The following is a 25,905-nucleotide window of genomic DNA, read 5'->3' as shown; positions in this document are numbered from 1 at the left end:
ATCAACAAATAATTGCATCTGTATTAAGGTGAACCATGGCCATACTATTGCTATTCATTAGGCACATAAAGCACATACAATTTTTTTCATTTTATTTTTTTGCTTTAGGCTGGAGAAACTTTTTAATACGTTCCTTGTTTTCTCATTCACATAAAAATCCCTTTAAATCAAAGTTGCTTTTGAGTTTACAAAATTTCCGGGCTTATTTTTTGTTGCTCAGTAGGTAAAAGTTGAGGCTGAACCATCGGCGGATCCGGCTCAGGACATTGGGGCATGTCTGTATGTGTGCTCACTACAGAGACCCCTCTGTTTTGTAGCTGGACTCCGGAGCTGTGAACAGGGGCTCTGTGCCCGCCTGTGAAAGGGATCCTTGTCTGTCCCGTTCTGCCACTTCATTAATGACTGTTTACCGGGAAGAACCTGGTTCCAGGATCTCGGCTCTGTGTGAGATGAATGCCGAGGAGACGCGCTGGAGAATTGGAGACTGACGCATTGTTCCTAATACTTCACTGAGATGGTATATTTCATGTATTATTTGTGTCCCCCTCACCCTTATGTTGTATTACCTGTGCCCAGGTTGTGGACGGCATTTCGCTTTTTAACCACTTAAGGACCGGAAGGATTTACCCCCTTAAAAGCGAGGCCATTTTGTGCGCTGCAAAACTGCGTTGTTTTAACTGACAATTGCGCAAACAAAATTTGATGTCCTTTTTTATTTTTTATTTTTTTTTACCACAAATAGAGATTTCTTTTGGTGGCATTTGGTCACCTCTGCGGTTTTTATTTTTTGTGCTATAAACAAAAAAGGTTGGTTTGCGCAAAAGTTATCTCGTCTACGAAAAGGGGATCGATTTTTTTTTTTTTTTTTTTTTTACTGCGACGCTTTAGCTGACAATTGCGCAATTGACACTGTACCCAAATAAAATTGATGTCCTTTTTTTTCCCCATAAATAGAGCTTTCTTTCGGTGGAATCAAGGCCGGATTAACATAGGGGCTATTGGAGCTGCAGCTCCAGGCCCCTTTCTCAAGATAGGCCCATTTGCCCAAAAAAAAAAAGTAAAAAAAAAAGAAAAAAAAAAGATTAACTTCGAGGATTGTAGCTCGGCAGCCAGGAGTCACAGAGACCCCACATTTGGGGGGTATGTCGCTGAAGACCCACTCCAGCATTGGTTAAAATATGGGGCTGCTATCATTTATGGTTCCGGAGATACAGGGCTCCTTGCACAGCCTGTCAGAACTACATACAGAGCGGCCAGTTTAAATACAAGCTGGAACACTCTGCAGCAGACGGAGAGGATGAACTCACAGTGCTTATAATAATTATTTGTATATTACTTATGATAATTAACCCCTTGCCACCCAGGCCCATTCTGAGACTTCTCTCCTACATGTAAAAATCATCATTTTTTTTATGCTAGAAAATTACTCAGAACCCTCCAGCATTATATATTGAATAGAAAAATGGTGTTGCGCTCCACAAAAAATACTAAATCAATTCAATAAATAGACAAATGATGATAAATAATATCACGCAAATACAAAAGTAGCTATATGTGACTATTCAGAATCAATTTCTTCAAGTGTGCACCTTTTAAAGTGCATCAGTGCCAATCAGACAATGTTCAAACCAGTGTAATGTGAATGGTTAAATATTCCAAATAAGGATAATAAAATATTCCAAATAAAGTGCAAATAGTGAAAAATAAATAAATACTAAAATTATGGATAAGATTCAAACAATGAAAATAAATAAAAAATGCAATAAAAATCCAGGGTGTGTCTCAATCCATAAAGTGCATACAGTGAAGCAATGATAAGAAAAAGGTAAACTAAACAGTCCAGTAAAAAAAATATTTATGAGCGTCTCTATTTATAACGTCAAAAGCAATCCATATCAAGCCATTTTTTTAGCAGACACCCTATGGAATAAAATGGTGGTCTTTACAACTTTTTATGTTACACGATATTTGCGCAGCAATTTTTCAAATGTTTTTTTTTGGAAAGAAACTGTTTTTATTCATTTAAAAAAACACAAAAGTTAGCACAATTTTTTGTTGTGTACTAAGCGATGCTTTAAATTTTTTTACAGGTTACATGTTTAGAGTTACAGAGGAGGTCTAGTGCTAGAATTATTGCTCTCGCTCTCCCGATCGTGGCGTATGTAACCTGTGTGTATCTGGCTCTGATACTAACCAGTGCCTACCCAGGGACTGACTAGTATCTCTCCCCAGCCTGTCCCCACACACCCTCTCACCTACTGACCTGTGAATGGGGCAATCACTCCCGCAGTGTTATTGTGTTCTGCCAGTGAATACAATGATGAGTGTTTCTAACTGTAGCTGGCAGCACTAATTGTTTTGTGGAAAACCTGACAGGCTGGTTGTACTCAAGTCGCTTAATAGATTGACTTTTGTGTAAAACCAGCTAGCCCATACATAGATCGACTATGGCTGGTCTCTGCTTAATTGGTGTAATTTCAATCCATGTATGGCCCGCTTAACCACTACACAGTCCCTAAACATCCTTCCACAAACCTTTACATTTTTCCTTCCCAGATTACTTCATCCTCCTCTCCTATGCATAGTGCCCACTGTCATACTCTCCACACTTCTCTCCTATACATAGTGCCCACTGTCTTACCCTCCACACTCCTCTCCTGTACATACTACTCACTGTCATACCCTCCATACTCCTCTCCTATACATAGTGCCCACTGTTATACTCTCCACACTTCTCTCCTATACATAGTGCCCACTGTCATTCCCTCCTATACATAATGCCCACTGTCATACGCTCCACACTCCTCTCCTGTACATACTACTCACTGTCATACTCTCCACACTTCTCTCCGATACATAGTGCCCACTGTCATACTCTATACACTTCTCTCCTGTACATATTGCTCACTGTCATACCCTCCACACTCTTCTCTTATACATAGTGCCCAATGTCATACCCTCTACACTCCTCTGCTGTGCATACTGTCCACTGTCATACCCTTCACACTCCTCTCCTGTACATAGTGCCTTCTGCCATACCCTCTGCACTCCTCTCATGTACATAGTGCCCACTGTTAGACCCTCCACATTCCTCTCCCTCACCTGCACATACTTCCCACTTTTATACCATCCATACTCCTCCCCTATGCCTCTTACCCACAAAAACTGTTCTTTAAAATTATACTGAATATCCTCAATGTTACCAGCTCTAGAATGGGCACTTTTGTCAGTCCAACTAAAGGAAATCTCACAGTCCTCATATTTATTCTGCCCCATTATTAGTACTTATTTTATTTTGTAATTACTATTGTGATGTATAGAGGAACATAGGGGATGTCAGCTACTCTAAATATAGCACTTGTAAAGAGCGTCCCTGAAAATATTTTTGAAATGTTGACAACTATGTACTTAGGCACTGCCCAAGGGCCACAGGGTCAGTAGGGGGCCCCATGAGAGGCTCCTGTGATATTAAAGCGGTAGTAAACTTTTATAACATTACTACTTTTTAGAGGCCCTGGGGTAGGTTATGCCATAATGTACAAGTATGCCCAGCATATTAGCACATTAGGGTACACTTAAATTGTCAGACTGAGCCCTCCAGTGCTGTGCTGTGATCAATCCGACGAGGCCCGGGCACCTCCATCTTCACCTGGTCTTCCTTCTGGGTTCTGTGCCTTCCGTCACTTGCCTTGGCCAGGCTGCATTGATGTGATTCCCACACATGCTCATGTGCATCCTCTCTCTCTCATCCCCCTTTCTCTCTCATCCTCCCTCCCTTACCCCTCACACCTATTTTATCCCCTTTCTCTCTCTCATCATCCTCCCTCTCTCTCTCTTTAATTTAATTTGTTATAACAAAAAATAGTTTGCATTTTTATTTATTTATTGTTTATAAAAGGCCCCACCAAAATCCTCAGCACCAGGCCCCATGATGTTCTTAATCTGGCCCTGGGTGGAATTTGAGCACCTCTTCTTTTTTTTTTTTTTTTTTTTTTTTTTTTATTTATTTGTGCTATAAAAAAAAAAAGAGCGACAATTTCGAAAATATATATATATATATATATATATATATATTTACTTTTTGCTATAATAAATATCCCAAAAAAAAAATTTCTTCCTCAGTTTAGGCCAATATGTATCCTTCTACATATTTGTGGTAAAAAAAAAAAACAATAAGCGTATATTGATTGGCTTGCACAGAAGTTATTGCGTCTACAAAAAGGGCATAGATTTATGGCATTTTTATTATTATTATTTATTTTTATTTTTTTTTACTAGTGGCGGTGATCAGTGATTTTTAGCGGGACTGCGACATTGCAGTGGACAGATCAGACACTTGACACTTTTTTTTTTTTGTTTTTTTTTTTGTGATCAGTGACGTTTATACAGCGATCAGTGCTATAAAAATGCACCGATTACTGTTAAAAGTGGTGGGCCAGCCTAAAATAAAAAAAAGTCATTTAATATTCTTTAAAAAATAAAAAATAAAATGTTTTTAACCTTCCTGAAACCGCTGTTGCTAGGCAGTCTTCCTAATCTGCCTCTTCCTATTCCGCAGCGCTTCCTCCTCTCTGGCGAGCGACCCCATTGCCTTCTGGGACAGGTGTGTGTGTGTCCCAGAAAACAACGAAGCAATTCACAAAGCGCAGCGCGACTCACGCATGCGCAGTAGGAAATGGGCAGTTAAGATTGAGGCGCCGGCACCTGAGCCAATGGACGGATCGGCCTCGGGGCGGCGACATCGCGGGCTCACTGGACAGGTAAGTGTCCTTATTAAAAGTCAGCAGCTACAGTGTTTGTAGCTGCTGACTTAAAAAAAAAATTAAAAAAAAAAAGGCGACCGGAACGCCCCTTTAAATGACACTGGCAGAGAAGGGGTTAACACTAGGGGGAGATCAAAGGGTTACATGTTCGCTAGGGAGGTGCTTTCTAACTGTGGGGGAGGGGGACTGACAGGGAGTAGAGAGAGTTCGCTGTTCCTGACCACTAGGAACAGACAATCTCTCTCTACTCCCCTGACAGAACGGGGGTCTGTTCGTTTACAGTGGCAGATCCCCATTCTGCCTCTGTGGAGCGATCGCGGGTGGCGTGCTGATTAGCTCCCACTGATTGGCTCCTCCGGTGGCGAGCGAGCGCCCACAGATCGTCGCGTACGCTACATGGATTCTTTGCGACTTTCGCGCGAATGTTAAAACACTTGTCCGGCCAGCACAGTGGTGTAGTGGTTAGCACTTTCACCTAGCAGCAATAGGGTTGCTGGTTCAAATCTCGACCACGACACTACCTGCCTGGAGTTTGCATGTTCTCCCTGTGCCTGCGTGGGTTTCCTCCGGGTACTCCGGTTTCCTCCCACACTCCAAAGACATGCTGGTAGGTTAATTAGACCCTGTCCAAAAAAAAATTGGCCGTAATATGTGTATTTGTATGTCAATGTTGTAAGTGTGTCGGGGCTCTACAGGTTATAGGACCACATAAATAGCTGCAGATGGACACCAGTGGCAAGAAAAGCGCCCTGAGGCGATTCAGTTCGTATAGGTAGCGCTATACAAGTCATTCATTCATTCACTTGCTCAAGGAATTTCTTTGTAATTGATGAGAAGTTCATTTTGATTGATTATGTGTACAACAACGTATTTTTTTTAAGAAATAAAGAAAATGAATAAAGAGATTGAAAAAAATAAATAAATAAATCGACCCCTGACTACAGGGCTGGGTTTACCATTAGGTAATGGTAACAGGGTGATAGCCTGCATCAACTACAATCTGTTAATGTTGCCTTTAACTGTGTTTTGCTTGACCGCCTGCCTCCTCTGCACTGGGCAAATCTGGGAACAGCAATATAGAGGAGATATAGAAGCAAATAAGGAAAAAAAATCCCAAGACTGTCTGGGAATCTGATAACAAGCAGTCATTTTTTTTTCCTATCTCTTTGCATACTGTTCAGTGGAAGCGTCTGCAATGCATAAGGGCATCTGGCTAATCATCACCAGAAATGACTTCAACTGCTTTAGGACCACCCACCGCACTTCTACTGCGGCAGGGTGGCCCATGCACCAAATCACATATACATGTACATGATATGCCATCTCCAGGTAGGGAATGCGCAACCGTCACAACGGATGTGCGGTCATTCGCTGCAATACAAGCCGATCACCGGGTCCCGGCCAATGATTGGCTGGAACCCCCACGATCAGCTGTGCGAATGACGACAAAAGTGAGCCCTGTGTAGGTAAACAACACTTACTGCGAACAGCGATGTGCCGCTTTTATTTTTTTTTTCCCCCTGCAAAGCAGAGAGTAAAAACAGCGCACCTATTACACTTTGTTAGGCACACGTTTAACCCCTTCCCAGCCTGTGTCATTAGTACAGTGACAGTGTATATTATTAGTACCAATCACTGTATTGGTGTCACTGGTGATGTCAGAGGCAGTTAGCCCCCCGCAGCGTCCGTGTTAGATTTCCTGCTGCAATCCCGCTATAGGACCCCTTTCACACTGAGACGCTTTGCAGGCGCTATAGCGTTAAAAATAGCGCCTGCAAAGCTCCCTGAAACAGCGGCTCCATTCACGCCCCCGAGGGCTTTCACATTGGAGCGGTGCGCTGGCAGGGCATAAAAAAAAAGTCCTGCCAGCAGCTTCTTTGGAGCGGTGAACTCACCGCTCCTAAAGAGCCCCTGCCCATTCAAAACAGCGGGGCATCACTGCTATACCGCTGCCAAAACGCCGCTACAGTGGCGTTTTTTGCGGGGCGGATTTAACCCCTTTTCGGCCGCTAGCGGGGGTTAAAACCGCCCTGCTAGCGTCCGAATAGCGCAGTTAAAACGGCACTAAAAAATAGCGCCACTTTACCGCCGATGCCCGCGGCGGCTCAGTGTGAAAGGGGGTCTAAGTCGCTGATTGCTGCCATTACTAGTAAAACAAAATAAATAAAATTGCAACATACAGTGTATATATACCAGAGTTTGTAGACACTTTAACACACAAACCAATCAATTGGGCTTATTGGGATTAAAGAGGAGGAAGAAATTGGATTTTTTATTTTTTCTTGGATATGTTTTATAGCAAAAAAATAATAAATCACAGAGGTGAATAAATACCACCAAAGGAAAGTGCTATTTGTGTGAGAAAAAAAATATCTATATTTTGTTTTGGGTACAGTGTTGCAGGATCGCACAATTACCAGTAAAAAGTAGCGCAGTGCCAAATAGCAGCAAATGGCCTGGTCATGAAGGTGAGGGGGGTAAAACCTTCTGGAGCTGAAGTGGTTAATAAAGGAGGTGGGGGGGGCACAAAAAAGGGGCATGACCTGTAATCTAGTCTGCAGAAGTAATTCAGACCTCTTGGAGAGGGATGCACTTTGCCCCCTTACTGCCTCGGGTGCTAAAGGACCTTTTCCCGACACACTGATTGCAGGTGACTTGCATGAACAATATTAAAGCTTCCCTGGGATTTTAATGATGGGTTTCCATACACCTCACATACTCAGCCAACAGGGGAGGTGAGAATACTGTGTTTGGTTTTTGTTACTCATTACTCCCAGAGCTGAAAAAAAAAATAAGCCGGCTCTGCTACAAGTAATAGGAACAATCTGACTTCAGTTACCTTGCTGATAGCAGTTTTCTCTTGCGGTATAAAGGACTTATTCATTGGTGCAGACTTTCTCTATCGCTGTATACATAAAGAGAACAGGGAGCATCATCGGGGTTATGTCGCCATCTAGTGGTAGAAAGAGAGTACTCGAATCGCTAAGTCTTTCAGTCTTACTGGTGAGGGGTACACTTGGAAAATGAGGGAGGGCAAAAGAGGTTCTTGGGTGGTTTTAAAGCAATCCACCGGATTTTAGACATGTGCACACTGAAATATTTTGTTTCGGAATTTTGTTTTCGTCCGAAAAATTAATTTAGTTACTCCCGAAATTCGTTTTTATTTATTTTGTTTCGTTAAAAAATGCATTCCTCAAAAAATCCAAAATAATTAAGGTCGAATCTGTCATTGAAGGCTTATGGAGTCTGTTGAATGTTCTAAGAAGTTTTGACGGAGCAGCTAAACTGTACGACGCCACAATCGTACATTTCTGGTCGAATGTTCCGCCTACAAGCTATAGTAGAATTCTAATGTTGTGTGACACTAGTAATATATTTATTACTAGTCAACCAACATTAGAATTATTCTATAGCCTATGTGCGGAGCATTCGACCATAAATGTCCGCTCGTGGCGACTGCTTCGTCAAATCTTCATGTCGAATCTTTTCTCCCCATGTCGAATAATCTTGGACTAATAGAGTTAAGGTTAGGCACATTCAACCTTTTTTGCTATTGTCTCTATAATGTTTTCTCTCCATGTCGAATCTTTTCTCCCTATGTCGAATCTTTTCTCCCCATGTCGAATAATCTTGGACTAATAGAGTTAAGGTTAGGCACATTCAACCTTTTTTGCTATTGTCTCTATAATCTTTTCTCCCCGTGTCGAATCTTTTCTCCCCGTGTCGAATCTTTTCTCCCCGTGTCGAATCTTTTCTCCCCGTGTCGAATCTTTTCTCCCCGTGTCGAATCTTTTCTCCCCATGTCGAATCTTTTCTCCCCATGTCGAATCTTTTCTCTCTGTCGAATAATCTTGAACTAATAAAGCTAAGGTTAGGCACATTCGACCACAGGTTCGATGGACACAGATCGCTACTGTCAGCGTCATGTCGAATCTCCTATCTATATCGAACTGTTGTCACAACGAAAATGAAGCATTGGTTTATGTCCGATCTTTCCGTTTTCGGATTCTGCACGTTCGTTATCGTTTGTTAAAACGATAACAAAAATACCCGAAATTCGGACAAAAATGCATTTGGAAGAAAACGAATGCACATGTCTACCAGATTCCTTGTTTCAATGGAAAGTTAAAATGTGACTGCTGTGGGCAACGCCCCCAACAACTTCTCCAGTTTTTACAACTTGCCCCCCCCTATGTGTTGCAATGTTTTTTTTGTGTGCAGCAGATCAGAGTACATACAACCATTTACTATGGTATAATCTAACCACCACAGTCACAAACAATAAATTCATTTCTTAGAAAATATCCAAATAAAAGAGCAGCTCTCACTGCAATACTCGCCCCATCTCCAGAGCTGACCCTCAGATAAAATGCTCTCCTCGAGGATCATCGGGCCACCATGGTTTTGCAGAATGCTTCAGAGAGCAGTATGATGACAGGGACCACTCTGTCTAACTAGATGGAAGACGCATGGAAAACAATGGGGGGGGGGGGGTGTGTGGTTGGTCGACGGCCTCATTTACACCTGAGCGATTATTTGCTTGAAGCTCAAAAACGCTGGAGGAGAAAAAAAAATCAAGGAATCTCCACTCCATGTCACCTGGAGCCAAACGCCTGAAGCTCAGACAAGTTCTGGAGCTTTTTTTTGTCGCTCGAATTGGGCAGATTTGGGCATTTGTTTGGTGCGTTTGTATTCCCATCCATAGAAAAGGAATGGAAACGTGCCATTCATGCATTTCTGCACGATTTTCTGCTTTAAATGAAGAAAAAAGTCAAAAATAAAATGGTAATCTATGAATAAATGTAAAATAAATACTGTACACAAATAACTAGAAATCATCATAAATAAGGAAAATAAATGAATAAGTATTAATTACATTAATAAATAACCTCCAACCTTAAAATATATTAAATACATTATTATTGTTATGATGATTATTACATAGTTATATAGTCAGGTTGAAAAAAGACACAAGTCCATCCAGTTTAACCTTAAAAACAATAAATAAATAAAAAAAGTAAAAAAATAAAAAAATATGTCCCAATAATAAACAATAAAAAGAAACACCCAAACACCTCTAACAAAAAAAAATATTTTTAATAATACACTTGTGTTAGGGTTAGGGGGTTTAGTTGTTATTTTATTTTTTAAGGGGTAGGGTTTAAAGTTAAGAGTTAATTATTTTATTTATAGTATTAATTTACTGAATTAATTTTTTTATTTGATTTTTTATTTATTTGTGTTTACATTTAGGGCTCTTTCACACGGCCGATCCGTTCAGATCCGCCTGCCTGTTCAGATCCGCCTGTCAGTTTTTCAGGCGGACCTGAACCGATGCTCCATAGAGGTCTATGGAGTGTCGGATGTCAGCGGTGACATGTCCGCTGACATCCGACCTGCTCCGAACTCCGAAAAGGTGTGACAGAGGAAAAACCTACTTTTCCATCCGTGATCGGATCGGGTGATGATGGACTCTGCGGTCCATCGTCATCTGATCTCCCATAGGGGAGAGCGGCGCTCTGACAGGTCCGTCCATGCGCAGTGTGCGGAGACAGATCTGCCATCTTCCTTCTCAGAGGGGATCGACAGAGTGATCCCCGCTGAGCAAGCGGATGTCCATCACTGATCCGCCCTGCGTTAAAGAGCCCTTATTCATGTATTATTCATATAATAGTAAATAACCCAAACTCCTAACCCTAACCTAAACCAAACTTGAACCCCTTACCCTAACCAAAAAAATTATAATAAAAGAAGAAATAAAAGCTAATGGAAAAGATGAAATACCTAGCAACAAATGATGCAACAGAGGTTTTCTCCATTGGCTGATAAAAAAAAAAGGCAAAGCCCAAAAACACAGCATACAAACGTGCAAAGTCGCACCAAAATCGCGCATAAAAGCGTGTGAAAAAAAACCCACCGGAAAAGCATTTAAAGACGCTACGCTCAGGTGTGAATGCAGCCAGCAGGGGTGAAAGGTGGTAAAGGGTTGGGGTGGGATTGGGAGCTGTGGGTGGGCTTTGGTCATCGGTGTCCACATTGTGCTTATGCACCTTGAAGGGGGGGGGGGGGGGCATGGGATTAATCTCAAAAGCGACTGAGAAGAAACATCTTTGTATTTTTGGTAGGTGAACACTTGGATGTTTTGTTGGTGTATGCAGCCGGAGTTGAGTTTACAGAATGCCTGCTAGGTGGACAGCGCTGTGTGCCGCATTGTTTGGCATCGCATGCTATAGATACATTCCATCCTCATGAATAATGGTCTGCCCCGCGGGCTCTCATTGTTCCTCCCCGATTTTTCTATTCTGGGCGCCCCTCGTCGGGCTGAGGCTGTGGCAATAAAATAACGACGCTGCGTGTACAAACGTGTTTCTCTGGAACTTTCTAAATGAGATTTGAGCGGAAGCTTACGAGTAGCATGACATCACCCGGCTGTTGAGCGTCTGCTGGTTCAGAAAAAGTTGAACATTAAAAAAAAATAAAAATAATAATAATTAACAGATTTATAGATTTCTTTTCTGTGAGAAAAATCATTGCCGCCGGCTCTTTTACTGGGCGAAGGTCACACGGGCAATTTCTTGCCATTTATCGTATAACTGACCTAAGGGATAGAAGAAATGAGGATATATAATTCAAAGATTAAGGAGTAACTTCACCCCACTTCTTTTTTTATTTTTTTAAATCCTCTCTTCCCTTTGTTCTCTGGGTTATCCTCGACATACTCACACATCCAACAAATTCAGCGTTGTCCTTCCGCATTTCACCACTGCAAATTGGCTCCTGCACTCTCCTCTTCTGTACCCGCTTCCGGGCCGCCCCATAGCAGATTTATTGCAACTAGTCGGCCTATCTGTGCAGAATCGCGTATTATTTACATGTACATGTTTCTGCACTTCCGCCTGGGGGGGAGGCGAGCTCACACCACCGGCGGGCTGCTAAAGCTGATCTGTGGGTGCCGGGCACTGGATGTCCGCCGGCACCCGCTGATCGTTGGTAGAACACACAGGACGGAGAACTGCCTATGTAAACGAGGCAGATTTCTGTTATGTAGAGCTACACGATTCTGGCTAAAATGAGAATCACGATTTTTTTTTTGCTTAGAAGATAGATCACGATTCTCGCGGTGTAACATCGTCTTTCACATTAAAGCAAAAAAATTGTGCTAACTTTACTGTTTTTTTTTTTATTTATTGAAGTGTATTTTTTCCTAAAAAATTGCAATCACAGTGTGACATAAAATATTGCATATTAATAATATTGCAGCAATTGCCATTTTATTCCCTAGGGTCTCTGCTAAAATTGTATGTATATATATATATATACACACATAATGTTTGGGGGTTCCAAGTAATTTTCTAGCAAAAAATGTATTTTTTTAGGGTGCCCCCTAAAAAAAAATTTAAAAGTCAGCAGCTACAAATACTGCAGCTGCTGACTTTTAATAATCGGTCACTTACCTGTCCCAGGGTCCAGCGATGCGGGGGAACGAAGCCCCCCCTCGTTCCCCGCTCCGCTCGCAGCGCCGGCATTCTTACTGTGGGCACCCGGCTGTGGCTTCAGAGCCGGGCACCCACTGCGCGAGCGGCGCCGTGATACGCCGCACAGTCATCTGGGACACGTGACAGGTCCCAGATGACTGTGCGGATCGAGGGGAAGTGACATCACCAGCCCGGGCATTGAAGGAGGCAGACTACGAGGGACCCCCTAGCAACAGGCATTCGTGGTGAGTAAAAAAAAAAAAATTCCCAATTCTTTTTTTCTTTTCTTTTTTTTTTTTTTAATTTTGAGCTTTTTTTTTTTTTTTGGTGGCAACACCACTTTAAGAAAGAAGTGTCAGAAAAAGATTTAGACTTTAAGTGGTTAAACTTCCTGCATTTACACCTGGTTGATAGCTTGGCAGACTGCCCAGATTATTTGTTTACACAAAAGTTCTATCCCTTTGATCTAAGAAGTAAGCTGTTAGTTACAATGTTTCAAGTTCTAAACTTTACAGATTGCCCAGGATGCTTTCTTTTGACAGTTTAGTGAGCAGATAATCTCTCCACTTGTTTATATGAAAGAATCGCCTACTCCATTAATCGTGCAGCTCTACTGTTCTGACACAGGGAAGGGATGGATTTTGTGTCCCTGCAAAGCAGAGAATAAAATCCATCACTTCCCCTGGTAAAAGCACCTCACACAGTACACAGACACTGGTCAGACACACATTTAACCCTTTGATCGCCCTAGATCAGGGATTTGCAATTAGCGGACCTCCAGCTGTTACAGAACTACAATTCCCATGAGGCATAGCAAGACTCTGACAGCCACAAGCCTGACACCCAGAGGCAGAGGCATGATGGGACTTGTAGTTTTGCAACAGCTGGAGGTCCACTAATTGCATATAGATGTTTAACCCCTTCCCAGGCAGTGTCATTGGTAGACATGTGCAATTCATTTTGTTTCAAATTCTGGGTTTTTAACAAATTTCGACAAATTCATTCATTCAGAAATATCCAAAATAACGAAAAGCTGTTTAACCACTTGCTTACTGGGCACTTAAACCCCCCTCAGTCCCAGACCAATTTTCAGCGCTGATGCACTTTGAATGACAATTGCGCGGGCATACAACACTGTACCCAAATGAAATTTTTATCATTTTTTTCCCACAAATAGAGCTTTCTTTTGGTGGTATTTAGTTACAGCTCGGAGTTTTATTTTTTGCTAAACAAACAAAAAAAGATGCAAAAAAAAAAAAATCATGTTTTAATAGTTTGTTATAAAATTTTGCAAACGGGTCATTTTTCTCCTTCATTGAAGTGCGCTGATTAGGCGGCACTGATAGGCTGCATTGGTGGGCACTGATGGGCTGCATTGGTGGGCACTGATGGGCTGCATTGGTGGGCACTGATAGGCTGCACTGGTGGGCACTGATAGGCATAGTTAAGGCGGCACTAATAGGCACAGATAAGGCGGCACCGATGGGCACAGATAAGGCGGCACTGATGGGCAAAGATGGGCACAGATAAGATGGCACGGATGGGTGGCACGGATAAGTGGCACGGATGGGTGGCACGGATGGGCACTGATAGGTACCACAGATAGATGGGACTGATGGGCACTGATAGGTGGCACTGATAGGTGGCTCTGATAGGTGGCACTGCTGGGCACTGATGGGCGGCACTGCTGGGCACTGATGGGCGGCACTGCTGGGCACTGATGGGCGGCACTGGGGTGCAGCACCTTTGAGGCAGATTTTGGGTGGCACTGTGGGTGGCACTGCTGGGTGGCACTGTGGGTGGCACTGTGGGCACTGCTGGGTGGCACTGTGGGCACTGCTGGGTGGCACTGTGGGCACTATGGGCACTGCTGGGTGGCACTGACAGGGGGGCACTTTATTTCAGGATGGCACTGCTGGTGGCAGGTGGGCACTGGCAGGGGGCAGGTGTCCGTTTAAATTGCTGGCCGTGATCGGGACTGATGTCCCGAACACGGCCGCCGGCGATCGGCTTTTTTTTTTTCTCCTCGCGCTGTCAGCGCGAGGAGGAATACTAGCCGATTACCGGCTCCGTTTTATCACATGATCAGCTGTCATTGGCTGACAGCTGATCACGTGATAAGGGGTCGGGATCGACCCCTTACACGGATCGGTGATCAGACGAGTCTCACGGACTCGCCGTTCACAGAGCGCGCCGCGCGCGCCCCTCAGGGGGCGCGCAGGCTGCTCGTAACCGGGACTACGTCAATAGACGTAGTCCCGGAAATGTGGGTCCGCGCTATTGCCGTCATTTTGCAATAGCGCGGTACCCAAGTGGTTAAAGCAATGTTCCGCCATTTTTTTAAAAAGTCAGCAGCTACAAATAATGCAGCTGCTGACTTTTAAAATATGGACACTTACCTCTCCAGGGTGCCCGCGATGTCCTCGCCCAAAGCCGATCTGTCTCTCGGGTGAAGCCGCTAGTATCTTTGGTAAAGGAATCAGGAAGGGAAGCCTTGCGGCTTCACAGCCTGGTTCCCCACTGCTCATGCGCGAGTCATGCTGCACGTCCTCACTGGTCTCTGCTGTCTTCTGGGGCCTGTGTGTCTCCCAGAAGACTGCAGAGGGGACGGAGGAGGGGCCAGACATGGCTTAGATCGCTGGGGAGCCTGCGATGATCTATGCCCGGAAGTGGGAGTAAATACCTGAATTAGAAAGGTACCTGCTCCCCCCTGAAAGGTGCCAAATGTGACACCGGATGGGGGGAGCAATCCAAAAAGCCAAAGTTCCATTTTTGGGTGGAACTCTGCTTTACGACAGCTTTGCTGATGCGTGGGCTCTTGACTTTCCCACTAGTTAAAGAATTTTGTCATGTTGATCTTCTCGGGTCTATTGCAGCAGTCTCCAAACTGCGGCACAGGGGCTGCATTCACCCCTTTGCTTGCTTTTATCTGACCCTTGGGGTACTATTCCATCCACTGACACCGACAATGGGGCATTGTTCCTCCCAGTGACACCAACAATGGGGCAGAATTTCTTCCATTGACACCAATGATGGGGCACTATTCCTTTCACTGACACCAATGATGGGGCACTATTCCTCCAACTCATACCAACAATGGGGCACTATTCCTCCCACTGACACCAGTGATGGGACACTATTCCTTCCACTGACACCAATGATGGGGCACTATTCCTCCCACTGACACCAATGATGATGGGGCACTAGTCTTTCCACTGACACCAATGATGGGGCACTAGTCTTTCCACTGACACTAATGATGGGGCACTATTCTTTCCACTGACACCAATGATGGGGCACTATTCTTTCCACTGACACCAATGATGGGGCACTAGTCTTTCCACTGACACCAATGATGGGGCACTATTCCTCCCACTGACACCAACAATGGGGCACTATTCCTTCCACTGGCACAAGTAATGGGGCATTATTCCTTCCACTGATATCAAAGATTAGGCATTGTTCAGACCCACTGGATGCCAGTACATTTTCTGTTTTCGCTGGCCCTAGCCCAGTCCCCCCTAAAGTCTGAAAGACCGTAAACTGGCCCTATGTTTAAAAAGATTGAAGACCCCTGGTCTATTGGGTTGGTGGGTTATATTGGGGTTAAAACAAATATCTGCTAGGATAAGCAGATATTGTCTAAATCCATTCATCATGTGTATTCTTCCTTGAACCTTGGTGTGCTTTGTGCATTTCTTCCAGATCTGTGCAGTAATCCAATGTGAGACACTCTGTGGGAGCTTCCTGTAATAAAGACCGCTCACTGCTGCTCTCTCTGTCTTGGTGCAGGGTGACTGGTCTTGTCTCCGCCCCCTCTTGTCATTTTCTGCAGGCAGCCTGTTGTGGGTGGGGCCTGCTGGGCCCTTCCCACAGCTCTAATCTCTGCACAGGCGATGTACAGCATGGTGATGATGTCACTGCTAAATTTTCAAGGTAATATCTGGGTTTGTAAAGGCATTTGGTGAAGTAAAAGCGGATTTAGATCTTTTGTAGTTACTGAGAAAAAAATTTAAATTATAGTTTTTGTGCCCAGAGTTCAACTTAAAGCACAGTTACTTTATCTGAATAATAATAGCATGCGTCTGATTTATTTATTTATTTTACTTTTTATCCAAAATCTTGTAACTCTGTATTCCTCATCTCTTCTCTCCTATGTTGCCTGTATATGAAGATTCCATCCCATCACTGCCCAAATCTCACAAAAACAAGTGCTTCCTTCCATTCATCTTCTGTTCCAATGACTCTCCAGCAAAGGGTAGTGCACGGCGTGTATTGGCTGTTGACTAACTGCCGTCTGCAGTCCCCATGGCAGCTTGTTCAGTCTGCAAGTCATTAATGTTAATCTTCCGTGATAATTATTCCTGCATGATGTGTATTGTGTGATGTTGTGGTTTTGAGGGTTGCAGTGTGTGCAGAATTATTAGTTCATCAATACAGTTCTATCTCTAGAGCAGTGGTCTCCAGACTGCGGCCTTGTGCTTGGTTTTTATCTGGCCCTATGGCCATTCCCCCACTGTCCACAACAGTTGGGCATAGTTACTGACACAAACAATGAGGTAGTATTGCTCCCACTGATGCCAAGGTTGGGGCACTATTGCTCCCACTGACGCCGAGGATTGGGCGCTGTTGCTCCCACTGGCGCCGAGGATTGGGCGCTGTTGCTCCCACTGGCGCCGAGGATTGGGCGCTGTTGCTCCCACTGGCGCCGAGGATTGGGCGCTGTTGCTTCCACTGGCCGCCGAGGATTGGGCGCTGTTGCTCCCACTGGCCGCCGAGGATTGGGCGCTGTTGCTCCCACTGGCCGCCGAGGATTGGGCGCTGTTGCTCCCACTGGCCCCCGAGGATTGGGCGCTGTTGCTCCCACTGGCCCCCGAGGATTGGGCGCTGTTGCTCCCACTCAGGCCAACACATTTTCCACTCCTGCTGTCCACAGTCCGGGCCCACCTAAAGTTTTATGGACAGTGAACTGGGCCCTTTGTTTATAAAATTTGGAAACTCCTGCTCTAGATTACCAGAAACGTTTTCTTTGTGATCTGTGAACAAAACATCTTTACTCTGTCTGCTGTAAGATTGAATGGAATAGATGCATTTGTTGGAGCCTAATGACACAGGAGTTTTATGACCCAACCCATGTAAAAAAACAAAGCCTAAGTTAAACTTAATTTATTAAGGCTCCATTCACACTTCAACGACTCCAAAGTTGCACGACTTTGGAGTGCAACTTTGGATGGGTGCAAATTGGATACGAATTTGGCTTTGAAAAGGTAATCATGGACAACTGTTCCATTGTATAACATTCAAGTACGACTTTCATTCAAATGCATGTGTTTCCTGCTTTTCTGTTAGTCTGTATGGCAGAGGAATTTCTGAAAGAACGGAGCAAAAACACTGCTTGGTGCTGTGATCAGACATACAGTTGTCATCAGTGGCTTTCAGGATAATGACACACATCAAATCATGCCTTGTGCATGCACGGGATGCAAAGTGTGAACGGCTCCTCAGACTCTGTTATGTGCGTCCTGGCCAAGCTAGTATGGGCATAACGGTGAGAAATAAGTCGTTTCTCTCTGGTACAGCTAATTTTATCCTGCCTGCTGCACACAGCTCATTCATACAATGAACATTAAGCAAATTCTCGCCGTTTTCAACTCCTGTCATGAGCGATTTATGACTTTTTATCCAAGTCATTTGTATGGAAGATGTGGCTTATTAAGCATGATTAGGTAATTATAGTTCAGTATTTAGCGTGCTGCGGCTGCCATCCATCCTTCCCTCATTATAATGCCTTTTTTCTGTTTTTGAATTGCACTTGCTGTCAGGTGGGATTGCAGGGGTTTTGCCCGGCTTTGGTTTAGCCATTAGGAAGGTAACAAAGCTGTAGCCCTGCTGGATAATAATGCTGTGTTCTATGTTTGCCGACTTACTATTGGCATGGTGCCGCTAAGGACAGCCGCTGCCTTGTTTACAAGCCCGTGGGTGATTTACTCCCCTGGGGTTCACTTACATATATTACTGAGTGGCTCACGGCTTCCATATAGGCTAAAACCAACTTTATTGTTCCTGCACATGTACAGAAACGACCCAGGTGACTGACGCGTTTGGGGCCTTAATCATCATACTATTAACTAAGCCCATTAGGGGGCAAAACATCTCAGAGAAGGACAGCTTGGTGACAACTGCCTTGAAAAAGGGGTCTTGCAATGTCCTTAAACATCAGCTTGTGATGCCGGTTGCTTTATGTGAATAAAGGACAAGATTGACAGTATACTAAGATGTGCTGGGGAAGAGCCTTCTTTTCCCATTTTGGGTATAAACAACACTTCCTAGATGCCACATATACAGAATGGATTACACTGTCATTAAGGGGGTAATGATACCTCAGGATGCAAAGATATTGAACTAATAATGATAAAGAAACTACCCCGTTTCCCCAAAAAGAAGACCTAGCGTGATTGTCAGTGATGGCTGCAATGTAAGCCCTGTCCCCCAAATGAGCCCTACCCTGAAAATAAGACTTACAAGGACTTTAACTAGGACTTATTAGGGGGGTAGGGCTTATATTGTAGCCATCACCAACAATCACGCTAGGTCTTATTTTCGGGGAAACCGGGTATCTAGAGACCAATCCTGAAGGTCCTCACCACGTCCCGGAAAAATATTGGAAATAGGAGGATGCCCCAAGGGACAGTACGGGCAAGGGACCAAAACAGGATGAACATAGAAGTGATGCAGGAAGTATAAAAAAATATAGATTTTATTAAATCTGTAACAATGTGGACATCTAAAAGCATAGAATGGAACAGGGCTATCAATGTAGAAACTCAGTCGCTCAATGTTGCAGCAGACAATGCATTTTTAGTCAAGAAATTATTAAACTGTGAATGCTGCAAGAAAACCCTACATGTTTCGTAAAACACAAAAAAGATTTTTTCCTTTTTGTAGAATGTGTACTTCCTTCTTCAGGAGTTGGATGAGAGCATGCTGATTATATTTCTAGAAACTGTATTTCTATATTGATAGTTCAGTTCCATTCTATGCTTTTAGATGTCCATATTGTTACATATTTATTAAAATCTATATATTTTTTATACTTCCTGCATCGCTTCTCTGATCATTCTGTTTTGGTCCCTTGCCTGTACTGTCCCTTGGGGCATCCTCCTATTTCCAATATTTTTCTGGGATATGGTGAGGACTTTCAGGATCAGTCTCTAGATGGTTTCTTTATCATTGTTTTTTCATTATTTTTGCATCCTGGGGTATCATTACCCCCTTAATGACAGTGTAATCCATTCTGTATATGTGGCATTCAGGAAATGTTCTTTATTCCTGAAATAGGAAAAGATATTTAATAAAATCTATATATTTTTTTTTTTTTTTTTATAGTTCCTGCATCACTTCTCTGTTCATCCTGTTTTGGTCCCTTGTTTTGGGACAGCCTCCTATTTCCAGGATGCAAAGATAGACTTACAAAATGATGAGACCTAAAAATTCTAGTTCAAAGGGTCGACGTTTCTGTCACTGCAGTCTGTTGTGTTGAAAGCCTTACTGAGAGATGGACAGAAAAATGATTGACAGGAAGTGAAGATGAACATTTCTTGCTGAGGGTTTTTTCTCAGGATCGGCATCAGTATTATACTCACAAAGCAGGGGAGGCCATCTTGTACTTACCAAACAGCCAAACCGTTCTGAATGTTCTTCAGCTGTCATAAACTTTTTTGTTTTATATGTAATAACTCGTATGTGGTTTTCAGAAGTCAGACTCTATATCCAAGGTAAGCCACCATGCCACTTGCTGAGTGCCTGTAGATTTAGAAAAGTAAAAATGAAGGAGCGCCTGGTGTCCAAAGAAATACGAGTTTGATGGTAAATCAAAAGGTGTTAAAAGTAACGGGTAGGTACATCAAGCCATTTCGGAGGATATGACTCCTTCCTTCAGGGCTGTTGCTGCCAGCTATTAAATGGCAAAGGTTCCCAAGCCGGATATCTATTTGCAAGGTTTTAGAAAAATCACAGCTGTGGTTGCAGGGGCAGCAAACTTTCATATTTTTGCAAATACCTCCCAAATCGATATCCGGCTTGGGAAACGTTCCCATTTTATAATAGCTGGCAGCAGCAACCCTGAAGAAGAGGGATTCCTATCCCCCAAAACATGTTGGCTTGATGTACCTGTCATTACTTTTAATAAGAAACTTTTAAATCTACCATCAAACTCGTATTCCTTTGGACAACAGGCGCTCCTTCTTACTTTTCCAAGTCTACATGCAGAAATAACCGTAAGGCCATACCAAAAGGCAGCAGCCCCACTCCTCAAGAGGGTTCACCACCATTATCCAACATTGGGCGCAATTTACCGTGGGAACAATCCCTACCTGCCCATAATATCACCCACCCATGACTAGTAACTGATCTAGTCAGTTCAGCGCAGTCTGCAGCACAAATGAAGTTCATTCAGCTCCGCTATTTGGCGGAGTTTAGAACAGGACACACCACACCTGATCAGTAGTGAGGGATAGATGGGAGACACCAGACCTGATGAACCCGTGATCAAGTCTGAATATTCTGTGTTAGATTTATTATAATTGCAAGGATGACACCCTTCATAACTACATTATTTTTTTAAATCCTTAGTTAATGTTTGTAGAATAATGAAATACATACCTGCTAATACATAGGTTCCAGCATTGCAGTTCTTCTTGCCCAAAGTTGTTCTTGCCCAAAGTTGTTCTTGCCCAAAGTTGTTCTTGCCCAAAGTTGTTCTTGCCCAAAGTTGTTCTTGCCCAAAGTTGTTCTTGCCCAAAGTTGTTCTTGCCCAAAGTTGTTCTTGCCCAAAGTTCCTGGTAGATTTGCACCATTATATTTGAATTACATTCCGTACCTGGCAGAGACCCTTGTGTGAAATCACAGAAATCCCTCTGCACATTCACACAAAACAGTAGTTTTTTTTTTCAGTCCTTAGACCTGGGAGAAATGCGCAGCATATCTGCACAGGAGAATCTCCGTATTCTACACATTCGCACAGGATATAACAGGTCATCAAGCTACAGCAAAATGGCGCCCTTCCACACACCATCTTTGCATACAGTGAACTTTTTTTTTAGTTAAAAATGTCTGACTTCAGCTTGGCCTCCTACCCATGAGAGAACCCCACTGATGTATTTCGCTCGATGTAGAGGCTTAATCATAGAAGCGATCGAGCTGGGAACATCATACTTGGGGGGGAGGCAGCAATCTTGCCCATGGATGAAGTTTTGCTTTAAGTCTTTATAGAGATAGTAAATTAATGGCGGTCAGAGGAGGCTGAATTCCTACCAATTTCATAGCCGTTATGATTCAATTTAGGGAACAGATCAATGCATGAAAAAAGGGTATTTTATGGCATGCAGGCAAGCACACATAGAATCAAGGTTACAAATTTTATATAATGTCCTTCTGGGTTTTTTTTTTCTTCTTCTTCCAAAAAAACTTTCATATATAACAAATCTAATGCAAATCCACACAGATATAAAGTCAAATATAATATTTCATACAACCCCAAGGATGTATAGACAGATCAGCTGACCGAGAATATCTCCTCATATGGACCATATTAACATATGTATGTTGTGAACTGGCACAAGTTATATCATAAAACTAACGATAAATGAATCCCATGTCTGATGGGCCTCGCATTTCACACAGGTAGACTAAGCACATTGCAAATGAAGGAATACCCTTAGCAGGCCAGACCCCCATAACACAGAGGAAGGGGGAAGCCAGAAGTCACCACCGCTGTGCCCAGAAGAAGAGGAGCCCATGCAAGAGTTTGAATCTTCTGTTTATTATAATTGGAAGGCTTCCTTTTTTTAACTTATTTAAAGTCAGTTTCCATGCTGACTGTACACGCTATTTCCCAGCCAATGAGTATGTCTAGCAGTTTCATGTTAGAGCTCTGTAGAGCTTAGTGGAATGTAATCAAAGGGCTCTGTTGTTTGACACGGTTAAGCACTTTTAGAAGCTGGGAGAGTGTGAGGTCAGGTAGGAAGACTGGGCAAGTATCATTTAGGTTTTTAGGTGTCTTTTCATCCCGAATTCAAGCTAAACAGCCTGACTCAGAGTATGGAAAGCTGATTAAAGGTTCTAATAAAAAAAAGTCTTTTTTTGAAAGGTAAACTTGTAGTAAGAGAAATCTAAAGGCTGCCGTTTGCTACCTTCTGAAAATAATTGCCTAGCTGTTTTTTTTTCCTCAATACTTTGTTAGTCACTATCCAGAACAAGTACCCAGCAGTTGTCCGATCTTGTGATTTGCATGCTTGTTCAGGATTTGGGACTCAGAAAGTAATAAATCTACTGACAACCAGGCAACTAGCATTTCAGAAGGAGAGGTCAGCACTAACTGCCTGCTTTTTTCCCTAATTTGCTTTAAAGTGGTTGTAAAGTAATTAGTACAATAAATATTATTTGATGGTGGTTACGGATGCCCTCTATTGCATATATGTATTAACTTGTCTATTCCCATAGTTCGCTAGTCTATTAAAACTCTGATAAGCACAATGATATAAGGTTAGCTATGAAAACAAATACACTGCTTAGTAAAACAATGTCTTATTTATTTCCCAAGAAAATAGGAATATGCTAGCATGGAAATACTATAGAGAATTATACAGAGTATATGACAAAAGAACATCAAAGATACTTATCACAATGCTTTCCTCAAGATATTTTTTTAGTCGGCTGGGCTCAAGATGGCAAAAGAGGGAGCCATGCGGCTCAGAGAGCCACCAGGCTTGAGCCAAGAGTGAAAAGGGTAGATAGGGATCTCTCTCTGACTCGTTGAGCCCTTTATACTAAAATCATACACCATCCAGACCCAACCCCATTGCAATCCCATGTATATTTTTGACGAATCACAGTACTTATGGGCAGTCCTCCTCAATATATTATATTACTATCTGTCCTGCTGTATTGGCCTCTAGGGGCAGCATTGTCCATGTATCATGTCTCTGTATCCTAGGTCAATCTTCAATCTTAGCTGGCCCTTTGATCTTCTGTAGCAGGACATTTATCAATCATCTTGTCAGCTATGGTCCTTTTGAAGCTTGCTCGCATAGCGTTATAACATTAGACGGATAGAAGCCAAGCTTTTGTTCAACATTGAGGGAGGCCTGATCTCTTCTTTCAGATATGCTACAAATCTTTGATGTGCAACCTGTTACATTCCAGACCACCCCCAAGAAAGCAAAGGCTTGGTTGTATCAACCGGAAAGAAACTCCAGAAATATCATATTAAATCAGGTTGCCTTCCAACAAGTTGTAAACCGCAGTCATGACATACTGTATGACCCAAGCATATCCCTCTATAGTGTGTACACCTAGAGAAAAATGGTGACGGGAGGGATCTCCAGCAACACAGCCTGTGATTGACATCCTCAGCTCTGTTCCTGTGTGAAGGGAGGGTGATTGGTGTCCCTCCACTCCAATCAGCTCTCGGGGGCTCTCCCCACTAATGTAACTTCAGCTCCCTGCCCCCGCTTTTCAATGCATAGAAATCCTGTGTAAGATTAGCACTTTGAATGGATGTAGAGAAGGGAAGACTGCGGTACAACTTATGTAGGATTATTTTTATCTGTGTCTCACCCAAGGCCACTCGCTTCACTGGGTGTATGAAAAGGTATACAACCACTTTAAGTAAACCCACACATTTATAATGGCCCATTTCGAGTATAGCATGATGGTAACACATTTTAGGCAACGTGGTCCTGCCTATTAGAAATTGCATCCCAGAACACCTTATTGACAGGCGTGTGTTGAAGTGCACTGGCAGAAGTAATACCGGCACCATATTTGGTGCGTTGGGCATTCCGTTCACATCAATGGGCTGCATGCATTCTTGCACTATACCTGGTGTGAATTGACCCCAATTGTTCAAGAATGATTATTTTAGGTTCCTGCAGGGAACAATTGCAAACGGTTCTCTTTAATACCCTTTATGCCTCCAGATCTCCTTTGCCTTGAAGGCTTGACCTGAAAATTAAACTATTAATATAGATGAAGTGTCCCTGGATACTGCAGACCTTTTGTGTGGTTGGTAATAATTGCATGCAGAGAAGCAGTCTCATTATAAGCCAGGCCTGCCATAGTGTGCGTGTGTTTGTGCTCCACACCTCTCTGTGATAATCACACACCTTTTAGAAAATGTGAATGTTTGTTGCCACTCCTGCCACGTGACCCCGATGGGATTTGAGGGTGGAAATTCAGAAGATTTTATCTCATAACGTTCTGCTTGTTTTCTTGCTCAAGTCTAGGTGATATGGCATTTGTCTGCCCTGTACACAGTTTGGAGTAATGGCACCTGATGCTTGGCATGATTTCTCTAACCTGCAGGATGCGAGTAACCCCTCTGATTGTCTTCATACATGCATTTCTGTCCACTCACGCTTGTTTCTGCTCTCTCCCTGCATGCTTCCTGGATCCGCAGAAGAGTTTAGCGGTGACGGTAATACTTGTGCTTTCATGCTTTCGTCTCTTTTTTTTGTTGTTTGTTTGTACTAATATTGATTCCTACACAATCGGTCTATTTTAACGGCTTTTTGCCCGCAATCTGTAGATTGGCATTCCAAAACATGATGCCCCAGTGCTAAGGGAATGTTCATCTACATTCTGTTATGGGACTAAGATGATTGCAGCAGTGTGTGCCCCTAAATTTGATCTCATGCCAGCCCTGGTCTCCCACTAACTACGGGGAACTGAAGCTTACATGATGGGGAACCAATCGTGTGATCTCGTGGCATTGTTTACTAAACAAATCTGCAAGCTCAGTTATATATATATATATATATATATATATATATATATATATATATATATATATAAATAATATTAGCTGCAGATTGCCCCCGTCAGATGTCACTGTGCCTCTCGGATAAAGGCAAAGTAAGGCTTCATTCACACCTATGCATTTTTTGTGTTTTTGCAGATTTGCACTACAGCCCATGTAACATGGTTTCCTGTGGAACACATTCTGTAGAGCAAATATGCAAAAAGCACTAAAAAATGCATAGGTGTGAATCAAGCCTTACTTTGCCTTTATCCGAGAGGCACAGTGACATCTGGAGGGGGCAAGCTGCAGTATGTGTATATATGTATGTATGTATATGTATGTATATATATATATATATATATATATATATATATATATATATATATAGTGTGTATATATGTATACATATTTACATACATATCTCCAGTATCTCACAAAAGTAACTACACCCCTCACATTTTTGTAAATATTTTATTCTATCTTTTCATGTGACAACATTGAGGAAATGACACTTTGCTACAATGTAAAGTAGTGAGTGTACAGCTTGTATAACAGTGTAAATTTGATGTCCCCTCAAAATTACTCAACACACAGTCATTAATGTCTAAACCGCTGGCAACAAAAGTAGCAACGTTTAATTTCTCCAGTGTTATCACATGAAAAGATAGAATAAAATATTTACAAAAATGTGAGGGGTGTACTCACTTTTGTGAGATATTGGTTGGGTGTGTGTGTGTGTGTGTGTGTGTGTGTGTATGTGTATATATATATATATATATATATATATATATATATTTATGTATGCGTACACACAGTGGCTGTAGAAAGTCTACACACCCCTGCTAAAATGTCAGGTTTCTGTGATGTA

General features: G+C 42.7%; 1 protein-coding gene across 22 annotated transcripts in view; it reads left to right on the top strand.

Annotated features, from left to right (window-relative positions):
• The window catches only part of PTK2 (protein tyrosine kinase 2), a 549,666-nt gene that overhangs the window by 358,381 nt on the left and 165,380 nt on the right, over positions 1 to 25,905 (top strand). For 9 of the 22 annotated variants that reach the window (XM_077493396.1, XM_077493389.1, XM_077493391.1 and 6 more), the window contains 2 exons: positions 16,413 to 16,496; positions 24,696 to 24,713. The exons of 7 other annotated variants lie outside the window; for them this stretch is intronic. In XM_077493396.1, coding sequence (XP_077349522.1) covers positions 16,413 to 16,496; positions 24,696 to 24,713 — 102 coding nt within the window. The remainder of the gene's footprint in view (positions 1 to 16,412; positions 16,497 to 24,695; positions 24,714 to 25,905) is intronic. 6 more of the 22 variants (XM_077493390.1, XM_077493398.1, XM_077493400.1 and 3 more) reach the window with 1 other exon arrangement.

Source organism: Lithobates pipiens, unplaced genomic scaffold (genome assembly GCF_037356315.1).
Source record: "Lithobates pipiens isolate NorthernLeopardFrog02 unplaced genomic scaffold, aLitPip1_a1.2 Scaffold_19, whole genome shotgun sequence".
NCBI classification, from domain to species: domain Eukaryota; kingdom Metazoa; phylum Chordata; class Amphibia; order Anura; family Ranidae; genus Lithobates; species Lithobates pipiens.
This window is presented reverse-complemented; position numbering and strand designations above follow the sequence as displayed.